At 44.2% G+C, this 13497-nt stretch overlaps 1 protein-coding gene across 2 annotated transcripts in view; it reads left to right on the top strand.

Moving 5' to 3' along the window:
• NEDD9 (neural precursor cell expressed, developmentally down-regulated 9) overlaps positions 1 to 9112 on the top strand; it is a 393338-nt gene extending 384226 nt beyond the window's left edge. For both annotated transcript variants that reach the window (XM_029590663.1, XM_029590662.1), the window contains one exon: positions 5719 to 9112. In XM_029590663.1, the coding sequence (XP_029446523.1) occupies positions 5719 to 6228 (510 nt within the window). In that variant the 3' untranslated portion in view covers positions 6229 to 9112. The remainder of the gene's footprint in view (positions 1 to 5718) is intronic.
• Positions 9113 to 13497: the final 4385 nt, after the last annotated feature.

The following is a 13497-nucleotide window of genomic DNA, read 5'->3' as shown; positions in this document are numbered from 1 at the left end:
CATGAGCGGTTGAGCCTGTTCTGCCAAATCGGCGGGGCAACAGGTTTTACTCCAGGTATTTACTGATTACCAAGAAAACCAGAGGCTTTCACCCTATCTTAGATCAAAGGGCATTGAACAGGTTTCTCGTAAGAGAAAAATTCAAAATGGTCTCATTGGGTGCCCTAATTCCTCTCCTCAGGACTGGGGACTGGCTTTGCTCCTTCAATTTCAAAGACACTTACACTCATATTGTGATCTCTCCCTGCCATCGGAAATACCTCCACTTTCTGGTGGGGAAGGAGCACTATCAGTTGCTGCCTTTTGGCCTCACATCCGCACCATGCGTCTTCACGAAATGCCTGGCGGTATTGGGAGCTATCTCAGGGGGCACCGGGTGCATGTTTTCCTTACCTAAACGATTGGCTCATCAAGAGCAACAGCAGGCAGGAAGCGTTACATTCTCTCCACTCCACCATTCGGATCCTGGAGGCCTTGGGATTTCTAATCAACTACCCGAAGTCCCAGCTGATTCTATCTCTACAGCTGGACTTCATTGGGGCCAGGTTCGATACGGTCCAGGGGAAGGCTTTTTTTATCCCAGCACCGAGCGCTGACCCTGGTGTCCCTGGCAGAATTGATCTCTCAAAGCCACCAGGCCTCTGCACATCAGATCCTGTGTTTCGTGGGTCACGTGGCAGTGATGACAGTGCAAGTCACGCCTTTTGCTTAACTACACATGTGCAGAGCGCAGTGGACATTGCGCACTCAGTGGTGTCAGGCCACCTAGGACCTTTGAGCTTGCATCATAGTCACCATGCCACTTCGGCAATCCCTCTTGTGGTGGGAGACCTTATCAACCTAGAGGTGGGAATGCTTTTCCAGGTTTCTCCACCTCAGGTTTTCTCACTACAGATGTATCCCACATGGGTTGGGGAGCCCTCATTGCAGGCCTCAGCACCCAGGATCAATGTTCCTCGCAGGAGCAGCATCTTCAGATCAACTTCCTGAAGCTACGGGCAATCCGGTACACTCTATGGGCGTTTCGAGATCACCTAGCCAACAAGGTAGTTCTAATACAAACCAACAACCAAGCGGCGATGTGGTACCTGAACAAGCAGGGGGAATCGGTTTGTTCCTCCTCTGCCAAGAGGTGGTACAAATCTGGTTCTGGGCTCTTGCAGGGCATTCTTCTGCGAGCCACAACTTTGGTGGTGGCCAAAAATGTGAGGGCAGACACTTTGAGTCGGGCCTTCTGCCCCCACAAATGATCCTTGAAACAGGAGGTGGCCGATTGGATCTTCCGCCTTTGAGGGACCCTGGGCATAGATCTGTTTGCCTCCCCGTACAACAGGAAAATGGATCAGTTCTGCTTCCTAGTCAGGACAGACGGATGGCCAGTTTCAGATGCCTTCGCTCATCATTGGGGCACTAGCCTCCTATATGCATATCATCTGCTTAGTGTCGAGGACTCTCCTAAAACTTCAACAGGACCGAGGGACCATGATCCTGATCGCGCCTCATTGGTCAAGGCAGATCTAGTTCCTGCTTCTCCAGGATCTCTCCTGACGGGCTCCGATCCATCTGGGGACCGCTCCGGACCTGATCACACAGGATCAGGGCAGGCTGCACCATCACAACCTCCAGGCCTTGTCTCTTTCAGTGTGGATGTTGACTGGATGACCCTGCGTGTCTCGGGTCCTGGTGGAGTCCAGGAAACCTTTGACTAGTAAGTCTTACAATCTCAAGTGGAAGAAGTTCTCAGTCTGGTGCAAGAAAAACGGTTTGGATCCGTTCTGCTCCATCCTGAGACTTCTGGACTATCTGTTGCACATGTCTGAGGCTGGCCTGAAGACCACCTCCTGAGGGTTAACCTCAGTGCCATTGGAGCATATCACCGGGGGGGGGGGGGGGGGGAAATGGCTCGTCCATCTCAACCCATCCTCTTGTGGGGCTTTCTTCAGCTCAAGCCTCCAATCCAACCCCCAGCAGATTCCTGGGACCTCAGCATTGTCTTGACGCATCTCATGAGGGCACCGTGTGAGTCCCTGAGATCTTGCAACCTGAAGTACCTATCCGGTAGGTCATCTTCCTAGTTGCAGTTACCTCAGCATGCAGGAACAGCAAATGTCAGGCTTTAGTGTCATATGCACCTTATACAAAATTTTTGTATGATAAGTTGGTTTTGCGCATGCATCCTAACTTCCTACCGAAGGTGGTCACAGAATTCCACCAATCAGACTATTGTCCTGCCTACCTTTTTCCAAGGCCGCATTCTCACCAAGGTGAACGAGTTCTGCACACCCTAGATTGTAAGAGGGCTCTAGCCTTTTACCCTCACCGAACAGCAGCCCCATTGCCAGTCCACACAACTCTTTGTCTCCTTTGATAAGAACTAATTGGGAGTCGCAGTGTCCAAGCAGACCTTGTCAAACTGGCTGGCAGATTGTATTTCATTCTGCTATGTGCAAGCAGGACCGCAACTTGAGGGCCATGTCAATGCTCATTCGGTAGAGTCATGTCAACTTCAGTGGCTCACTTGCGTGCGGTATCCGTGGATGAGATCTGCCGGGCGGCGACTTGGAGTTCCCTCCACACTTTCACCTCTCATTACTGTCTGGACAAAGATGGTCGACATGACAGCAGTTTTGGTCAGTCGGTCCTCCGTAATCTTTTTCAGCCTTGAAAACCAACTCTCCCTACCTTGGACCCTTTCTTCGGGTTCAGGCTGTCTCCCTCTGTGACCAACAGCACCGAGATTGTTGTGACCATTGGCACCTGGTTGGATGCCTGTCAGTCTTGTATGTTGTTCGGGAGAAGCCTGTAGCTATGTATTCACCCATGTGTGAAGACTACCATCCTGTTTGCCCTAGGAGAAAGCAGAGTTGCTTACCTGTAACAGTTGTTCTCCTAGGACAGCAGGTTGTTAGTCCTCATGAAACCCACCTGACACATCATGGAGTTGGTTTTACTTTGGGGGTTTTTTTTTTCGCGAATTCTATATTATAAGACTGAAGAGGGACCTCGCGTGGATAGTGGCATGCCAGGCAAGCCCAGTGTGTCTGTCAAAGTTCTAGAAACTTTGACAAAGGTTTTCCGTGCTGGACTCCATCTGATGATGTCAGCCATGTGTGAGGACTAACATCCTGCTGTCCTAGGAGAACACCTGTTACAGGTAAACAACTTTGCTTAACTTAACATGTAACAGTGGTTCCCAAACTTGTCCTCAGGATATCAACAACAAATATGCATGAGATATATTTACATATATTGGAGACGCAATATATGCATATTTAACTTATGCATATTCATTGTGAATATCCTGAAAACCTGGTTGGCTGAAGGGTCCCAAGGACAGGCTTGGAAGCCAATAACATAGAATGTTGATTGGACAGGTCAAGATATTCTGCTCTTGTTGGGAATTTCTTTTTAAACAGAATGTTAAACAATCCCCACCATCCAACAAAGCAAATCAGAGATACTATTTAAGGGACATCCAATAAGATGAAATATTAGATTACATACAGGGTCATTCATCAAATTGCGATGGGCCGTTATCGCAATGTCAACATTCAAATTAGGGAAAGGGGAGGAGTTTGGGTGGGGTTTAGGAAAAGTAGGGGGCTGTAGCGCTGTGGGCGATAATGAATCACACATTATCTGCCACAGCAGCACCAGAAATAGGTACAGCAAAAACGCACCACCACGATGAGGCCAGCTGCTCTCTATCGCCCCCCCCCCCCCCCCCCCACCCCCGGTCCCTTTTTTTGGCCATGTCTTATCATTCCGCTATATTGATAGCGGAATGATGAATTCAGGGGTTAGTGCTGTGTACATACAGTAGTGCTATCAGGGCCAGATTTAAGATTATGGTGTTTTATAGGCATAATGTGTGTCCTGGAAATGAAAGAGCAGCGGGGCAGTTCCAGTTTTTGGGTGCCTTCAGAATTTGGCACCCTAGGCACTTGCTTATGTTGCCTTATGCCTGAATCCAGCCCTGAGTGCTATAGAAATGATGAGCAGTGGTAGTAGTTGTAACAACTTGATTTTCAGTATCTAATAAATACTTTTCTTGCATGTCCAATAATGTTTCATGATTTAAAAGTCAGTACAGTGGAAGTTTTCAGTCTCTCAGTACAAAATCCACGGGTAGACAATTTTCAAAGAAAAATGTGTGCATAGTTTTACTTTTGAAAATTCACTTACACAGGTTTATGAGCACAAAGGTCCCCACAGACTTTTCATATCTTTCTTCTGCAGGTGAAGGAAAGGGGGGGGAGGGGAAGTCTGCATTGCGTACTTTAATCCCCCAACCTAAACACCCCACCAGGATTGACCCTTTTCAATGTGGCCAAAAGCACACGAGTTATGAATCTGCATGTGCTTTGTAGTCACCTTGAGAAGGGTAAATTTCAGACAGGCATATTTTTCCATGTAAATGGCTTTCAAAACTCCCTTCATTAGGGATATGCTTTGTAGAGCAGGCATGCTGCAGATCTAACCCAGAAGTTACAAATGTTGGCTGCAGAATTCCACATGCCTTGCTGCAGAATCTGCCTTCAAGCTACTGCAGAAATATAAGGGCTTTATTTAGATTTGGTTCCCGGAGCTGAGGAACAACTGTGTGCTGTGCGGTCTTACTACTGAACATAGCCTTCTTACAACAAGAGTATCGTGGCCAATACAGCGAACAGAAAGGGAGGGTTTGTTTTTTTTTACGGAATCTTTAATGAATTGTATTTAATCTTTGTTTTGAATATGCATTCAGTTTTTTTATTTTGAATTGTATTTTTTGTGTTATATGAATCGCATTTATGATATTGTATTTTAATAACATGTGAAACAAGATGTCCTATCGCTGACCGCCACTCCCTTCCCCCTTTACAAATAAGCACTCTGACACGTATATTGGCTTAACATTTCACAAGGCCGCAGTTTATTAACAATTAACCCGAGCCAACAACTTATTAATACAATCAACCAAAAAAAAAACCCCCCCAAATAGCCTTCCACTTCCCCCCCCCCCTGCTCCGATGAGCTCCTCTTCGCTTACCATCGTGTTCCGATGGTAAGGCAACCACTTCCCGCCACCCCCCTAACTCACCCCGCCACGGCACCAGCGAGGGTAAGCATGCGGCCTGAGCATCGGCCCCCCCCCCTTGCTCGTTAGGCCTTCCCGTGTAGCAGCCCCAAAACTACACGGGCATTTTCCCCCCCCTCCACCATCCCTCCCCCAAGAAATACAGATAACTGTCAATTCATGGCTCGGGTTACCCCGCTCCACACTGCGACATATTATGCACACCATTGCAATTAACCTTCACAATTCTTGATTTGCACAACAGGGCGGGAGGGAGGGAAACAGTTTTCTGCCTCTTGCCCGCTGCTTCCACCCAACTGCCCGCTTCGCCCACTGCTACCCTCATTCAAACCTTCCCACAGCCAATAGCAATGCAGCAATTTGAATTGTTGCAATTTGCCATTGCCTGCTTCCACCTTCCCGCCTCCCCCTCCTCTCTCCTTAAGCTAACGGTCACTTGCTCACCAGTTATTAGACGCAGGGCAATACTTGATTGCCCGCTCTCTATTATATTGATTTACTTTGGAAGCAGCATTGGCTGCTCCCACTGGGTTCAATAAGGCAGGATACCAGTTTAAGTAGAAAACAGAAAAAGAAAAGTGTTTTATTAGAAATGCACTGAGTGGCTTTTAAGACAGTGTCTCTCGTCTGTCTTTCAGCTGAGTCAGTTCCAGCAGTTGGAGCAGGAGATCACCACTCCAGTGGAGAATGATATCACAAAGTGGCAGCCACCTCAGGTCATTCCTACAGTAACCAGTACCCTGGCACCTCAGGACAAACAGCTGCTTTTCTTCTACTCCAGCCAGTGTGAGACTCATTTCATTTCTCTCCTGAATGCCATTGATGCGTTTTTTAGCTGCATAAGCACTGCTCAGCCTCCCAGGATCTTTGTTGCTCACAGCAAGTTTGTCATTTTAAGTGCTCACAAACTGGTGTTCATTGGAGACACCCTGTCAAGGCAAGTGGTGACCCAGGATATCCGGAATAGGGTGACGAACTCCAGCAACCAGCTGTGTGAGCTGCTGAAGATCATCGTCACAGCAACCAAAACGGCAGCTTTGCACTATCCCAGCACAAGAACCCTGCAAGAGATGGTGGACCGAGTAACAGAACTATCCAGCCATGCACAGTTGTTTAAACTCTCCTTGGCACAGATGGCAGCTTTGTGAATAAATGCATAACTACGTACAGAAATAAAGGGAAAGACAGAGAACTTCACTGAATAAAAAAAAAAAATGTTGAGAACCGGCGTATTTTATATATGTATTGTAAAAGGTATCATATTTTTGTAGATATTTTATCAGAATTATTTTAAGTACATATTATGGATTAGAAAATATAGAGAAATAAAATGTGTGGCTGTGTGATTGAAGGAATATGTTACTATATATGTATGTATATAATATATACACAGTGTGCATATATATAAAATAGTAACATTCCAAAAAACACCTCAAATAAGTACCTTAAAATTATGCATCTTAAGGTAAACAAGTGATGCATAGCGTCTTCTCTGTGTAATATGGTTTACTGGATCCTGAACTCGATATCTGTTATGTACTGTATGCCTCGATCTGAGGTAAACTCATTCTGAGAATATGCTGATTACCTGGAAGGTTTAGGAAGTCAAGGCTACTTATTAGAGACAATGGTTCTTATGTCATTTTTCTTCTTTTCCAATTTATTAATTTTACTTACTGCCACAAAATTAAACTGTATCCATTATAGATCCTCATTTTTGATCGTACTGAGGAAGGACAACTACAAATTTTGAGTGTTAAAAATAGTTTCTCTGTCATAAGGCTATGCATAATGAAGCCTTCTGAAATGTGGGAGCTATGTAGACAGGGATTTAACCAAGAGGCTTGCAATGATTGTAGATTATGGGGTAGATTTTCAAAGCAGCACGAGCGCGTCCATGTGTCCACGGTTCCCGACGCGCACACATGGATGCACCGATTTTATAACATGCGCGTTCTAGTGCGCGCATGTTTTTAAATTGGATGGCTGCACACATATGTGCGCCGGATTTTAAAATCGACGCGCACATGTGCAGGTGGCGCGGATTAGGAAGGAACTTCTCTACCCCCCTATCTACACTTCCTCCCTCTTGCCCTCTCCTCCCCACCCTCTAAATCTAACCTACCCTTTCCTAAATGTTTTATTTTATTACTTACTGCTCCTCCGGAGCAGAAGCAAGTTGCGAGCGCCAACCAACTGCCGGCGCGCACTTCCTCGGAACAGCGGCTAACGGCTGCTATCCTGGCTGGCCTCCGTCCTGCCCCGTCCAGACCACGCCCCCTGGCCTGCCCTTTTTTCAGGACCCGGCACTTGTGCGCGTACCGGGGTTTACGCGCGTGGCCGGGCCCGTTATCAAATGGTCACGCTGCGCAAGGCCCAGCCACACGCATAAAACCCAGTTTTTTTCACACGCATAGGCCTTTGAAAATTTGGCCTTTTATGATCTATATAATTCCCACGTCTAGCAAGCACAGCATGTATCAACTGGAAAAAAGAATAAGAGAAGTAAAAGTCCAACTGCTTGTATTTCACAAGTATGTGTTATCTTGGGTGATGGTATGCGGTGCCCAGGCCTTAAGCTCTAAGAGTTGTACAATTTTTTTTTTTTTTTAATGAGAACATTTTGAAAGAGAAGATGCATCTTATCTGGACAGTTATACAAGGAGGACTATGGATTTTCATTTTTATAGTTCCCTACAAAAGCAAAGGCCTTAGGCTTCACTTGAACTGTCACATTCATGATATATTAGTAAATACCTAACCAGTACACTCACATTACAGGAAAAGGAAAAGGGCTTCATTAGTGGGAAAATTTAGTCAGAGAAATTTGCATTACAACACTCCTGAGCTCTCCTTGGACTTACCATAAGCAGCTACAAACAACTGAGAAATTTATCAGCACTCATATCAAAGCTATGAGATGTGTTCAAGTTTATTACGAATCCATGTTATGTGTAATGCAGGGAGAGATAAAGATTTATTATGCTACTGGGGGATGTTGGATCTGTCCCAGGAAGAAATACTCTTCTGTTCTGTTGTTTGCACACATCTGAATCTCAAAGCATTGATACCATAAGAAAACTATCAGCCCATGGAAGTTGGCACATTTTAAAACTGCCAACATTTGGGTAAATGTCTATCAGTTATATTCCCTGACCCCAAGAAGGAGGTGACTGGGGAAATGCCCGAGGTCAGTACCGATCAATCAGAAAATAATCTGAGAACCTGTAATATAATCAATAGTGCATGTTCAACCATTGGAACTTGGCATAATGCATAGTTCAAAAGTACTGTCGTCTTCTCACTGCTGATTATAGTAGGGGTGCTAAAAGTAACATTTTCATTTTGCAAATGTTTTGCAAAATTCACAAATTTGCAAAAAAGTATTTGCCGAAGCTTTTAATGAAAGATTTTTCACAGAAAGATTTTGCACAGTTCTGGAGCATTTTTACCATTTTGTTTTTTTTTAATAAATGCAAAGAAAGGGATGAGTTTTGCTCATTTTCACCTGTCATGGAAAAAAAAAATATATCCATTAAATTCCATGATAGAAAAATTCACAAATGTTGTCATGGAAGGCCAAAAGCCTGGTTTTCCCTAATTTTGCTTTGGCTACAAATATCTATGTGCATCTCTCCTTATTAGCATCAACATAAAGTATGTTTTGAAATCACATATGCATGGAGCAAAATCCAGAAATAAACCTGTTATACATATAGTACACATTATAGCTCTGCTCAGCTGATTCAACTTAAAGGGCAGTGTTCCAGTAAATCTAATGCATTTTATTACTTTGAGAGGGTGCTTACAAGATGAACTTGAAGCTGTTTTGTACAATGCCATTGGTTCTGTCTTACTGAGGTCTTTGTACATTTTATATTTTAGAAGGCGGCAAAGTTTGTTATGAATTTTAGAACTTATAATCTGGAGGATGCTTTTTGCCGTTTTTCAAAGGGAAACATGTTATATCCATATTGTTGTATACTTCTTATGTAGAAAGTATGTTTAATCATTAAATTTACAAAGCTTTTTTTAAAAAACCTCTTACAATAGTTTTTATTTCCAAATCCATTCAGAGAGCAATACAGTGCCTAGCTAAGCAACTCTCTGCCTGGCTAGGCTTTGTACAAATCAACTCCTCTTTTACCTTTCTTTGCTCTGAATGACAGAACATCTTCAGTGATGGCAACTTTGCTGTTCATACCTCTCACTGTGTATTTAAAACCATCTGGATGGATGGATAGGGACCGTGAGAAGGGAGAGAAAGAGGGCATAGAAGAGGGAGAGAGGGCAAAATGCTTCAAATAGGGGAGGGAGAAGGAAGGACAGAGTTGCACAGGAAGGAATAGGAGGTGAACAGTGGCGGTGAGGGGAAGGAGTGAGTAGCCACAGGGGAGAGAGAGAAGGACAGAGGAGCATGGCGAGGGAGAAAGTATCACAGGGAGGGAGGGGTGTAGAACAGAAGGGCACAGGGAGGGAAATTCAAGAGACCTGCAGCAGGAAGGAGGGAGAGGCACAAGAAAATCTGAGAGATGGAAGAGAAACTGCAGAAGGGGGGTTTGGGGGGGAAGGTGTTGAGTGAGAGTAGGAGGAAGGGAAGAAAATCTAAGTAAAAGAAGAACCAGAGATCACCGGGTAGGCACTGAAACATCTTTTGTATGCATTAGCACAAACATGGCAATTTGTGGCACTACCATGTGCACCTGAAAATAGTGATTGATTTTGCCCCTCCCCTTTTCCCTCTGTTGTTCTCATAGTAGGGCCTGATTTTAATAAGCATTTACACACTTAAAATTGGGTTTTGCACCTGTAAATGCACTTTACCCATGTAAGTGGGCTTTTGAAAATTGCTACAGTATATGCCATTGAATTGTCCGTAGGATATCCGCGTGGAAGTGCACTTTACACGTGTAGATGGCTTTTTAAAATCGCTATGTTAGTATGCTACACTTACACATGTAACTCCTTTTAAAATTGCTCCCAGGTACAAGAACTGTTTTGAAAGAGAGAGGGAAAAAAACCCCTGTATGCGAGCTAAATCATTATGCAGGCACTCATTAACTTTCAGAGGATAAAACATATATTTCTTATTCATTTAGAAACTGTTCACTAGTCTGTATTTAAATGGAATGATGCAGCACATCATCTAGAACCAAACAGCTGCTTTCACAGAGGTGGCTGGAATCACACAGATGGTGTGGGAGTAAAATGGATATTTCAGTGTTGCCCATTTAAAATTTATTAAAAGCAGAGTGATATAGACTAGAGCTCAGGATCAATACCATGGATTTCTGGTGTGATTGTCTACATGGGAAATTGCCACAGACTGGCATGGTGCTGATTGTCACAGGGAACACAATCTCCTTCCAGCAGTATGTTTAGGAGCGTGCACTTTCCACAGGGTCTGATGTACTAAATAAGTTGGGGATTTTTTACACTACAGCAGGGGTGGCCAACTCCAGTCATCGAGAGCCACAAATAGGCCAGGTTTTCAGGATATCTACAATAATGAATAGGGATGAGATAAAATGTGCATACAATGCACTACAGGTTTGATTTACTGTGTTTTCCCCCCCATGAACAAAGAATGGGGAAACAGCTTTAGTAAGTCGAGCCCAAATTGTATCTATGGGAAAATTGCTTAATACACAGATGTATTAGTTCTTTCTTTGTGAAAGATTTTTCTAGATTCTGCACTGATGGGTTGGTATGAAGTAATGCCCCAAATCAGGGGTGGCCAACTGCGGTCCTCGAGAGCCACAAACAGACCTGGTTTTCAGGATATCCACTATGAATATGCATGAGAGAGATCTGCATGAAAGGCCTTCCATTGTATGCAAATCTATCTCATCCATAATCATTGTGGATATCCTGAAAACCTGGCTTATTTGCCCCAAATGTTTGCTATTCCCAGACAATTGTCCGCTGCTGCTGTGCATGACTCGGATTGGATCATTTTTCACATCAGTGCAAATTGTTCATGACAGAATCTGGATTGAACAGACCACACCCTCATCTTAATTCATCTTTCTTTCTTTTTTTTTTGAGTGGGCAGGCTAGCTCACGTGCTGGTTTGCCCGTGACAATGTGGGCCCCTGTACAGGCCTTAGGCAGCCTCATTCTACGTACCCTTCTGGGCATGTTGGGTGACACGTCATAGGGTCTCCATTTCCCGTTGCAGCATTCAAGTTATGCAATGATTTGCTGTATTTGATTGCTCCAACGGGGAACCTCGGCTTTACTGGGACGTGCCAGGTTTAAAATCAAGGGCTCTTGGGCACGGGATCTCCTTTGCTTTTCTCCCTTTCCCCTCCCCAGTTTTGTCTTTCAGGTTCCCTTCCACCTTCCATCTGCTTTTGGGGGCTTGTTAAGTATTTTTCTTTTCTTGTAACAGCTGGATTTCTGTGGGCAGTTTGCCTGAGCTGATTTTGAACTGGGTTTACTTTCATGGATCAGTCTGGAGGCCTGAGCGATCATTTTTCAGGTTAAGGGAGGTAGGATTGGGTTCAGTCGCATCTGTGTGGGTGCCTTGCTGGGACGTGGTTGGCTTTTCGCAAGGAAGCCGTTGTGATACTGCTGGATGCTGACAGGCTGGGTAGCCTGTGGGTGGACATCTTGCTGGGGGACGTGGCGCATGTTCACTGTGGCAATGGGTTCAAGGTTTTGATAATGTGATGCTCGGGGACATATCATTGTGATTTGGTGTATAAATTGTTTGACTGGCTTTTGGTTGTACATGGTTTATTCTTTGTGAAGAGAGAGGGTGTGAGTGGTGCTGTGGTGCTGGATTCCCATGTTCTTTTGATCTTACAAATGCATTTAACATAGCAAGACAGATACAGCTTATCTGTTCTTCATGATATTGCTATTTGCTATTATTATCAGTTTAATTGTTAACATTGACGTGCTGCATAAGAGAAGGATGCATAAGTCACAAGAGGAAAAGCCTACAGAAATTTTGTAGAGGGCAGTATATCAGTCACATAGGACATTTTGTTCTTGATCAGTCTAATTAAATAGTTCAACCACTTCCATAAAATTAAATCCCAGTATCAGTTGCTGTGCAGTTGCTGTCAAGGTCTGAATTGGACTCTTACAATGTAGTGAGTATGTCCTGATGTAAAAGGCCCCGGGTTCAGAGCTGTTCATAAAGGACTAAATCCTGAGGCGTTGTCAGGGGCTGAGGCAGACGTTGCTTAATGATAATTCTGGTACTGCTGAACAACAGTAGTAATGAACTGAGGGACAAAAAGTTCTCCAGTCAACAGTTCATTCAATGGACTATAAGTAGACTATAAATTTTTTTTTTCTAAAAAACTCTTCTAGTTATTCTTTGAACAAAATAAATCAACTTTAAGAACAATTAAACTATCCTACTGTGAATTATTTGAGGAGAGTCAGAAGTGGCAATTCACCACTCCCCACCAGTAAAGCCTTGAATTATAACCTCCCCCATCCCCCAGAGAATTTTGTTTTAGCCCCTATCATTTTCAATAGAGAGCCCAGGTTACAATAGGAACCCCATGAAAGGCTGATTTTCAAACTGCAGATGGCAGGGCTTTGAGATACCATTTATGAGTGCATATGAGAAGGAGGGCACCAGTGAGTCATAATGAATGGCACATATTCCAATGAATAGGATGACAGATGGGGTTTATGCTTGGACCATGGTCTCACTTTTATAAATGAGTTAGACAGAATAATAGTCAGGGTCCATGGTTTGCTGGAACAGAGGAGCAGGGAAAAGAGGAGAGGGTGATTAGGGTTGAGTGAACACAAGCAAGAGAGGGTAAATCAAATGAGCTGAGGATCCATTGGAGCAGCAGAGGTAGGCAAGAAGAAAACAGGCATCTATGGGAAAAGGAGAGGAGAGGAGGGGGCAGGGAGGGAAGACTGTAGCGAGAAATGGTTGGATAAAGAATAATTATAAAACAGAGAGAGACTTCATCAACAACCTCATGTGGTTGAGACTCATCTCTTTCCTTACTTTTGGGATTTTACATTTTTCACAGGCTCCATGTATCAATAATTAAAACAGAAGGAAAGAAACTCAACCCCAACCATCCTAGCAAGTCAGTGTTGCATTGTATACACTACAGTTTGAAAGAACAAGCTAACCTTGATTGCTGTGTATTTCCTCAGCTGCCTGTGCCTTCCTTACTAAGACTGGATTGGATTCTCTGTCTCCATAAGTTCTTCTTCTTCTATTGAGGCCAAGTTTCTGGTTCCAGGGCTTTCTTCTCCTCCAATCCTGTAACTGTGGAGAGAAACGCCATTTCTTCCTCTTCCTTATCTGCACAGACTCCTCAGGACATGCCCCCAGCATGTTTCTTGAGCTCCCACTCGTAGGGCCCTATTAGATATTCCAATGTGGATATGAGATCCTATGGGGTGGTACCCACTGATCCAACTCCTCC

The sequence above is a fragment of the Rhinatrema bivittatum genome, chromosome 2, assembly GCF_901001135.1.
Source record: "Rhinatrema bivittatum chromosome 2, aRhiBiv1.1, whole genome shotgun sequence".
Taxonomy (NCBI): domain Eukaryota; kingdom Metazoa; phylum Chordata; class Amphibia; order Gymnophiona; family Rhinatrematidae; genus Rhinatrema; species Rhinatrema bivittatum.
This window is presented reverse-complemented; position numbering and strand designations above follow the sequence as displayed.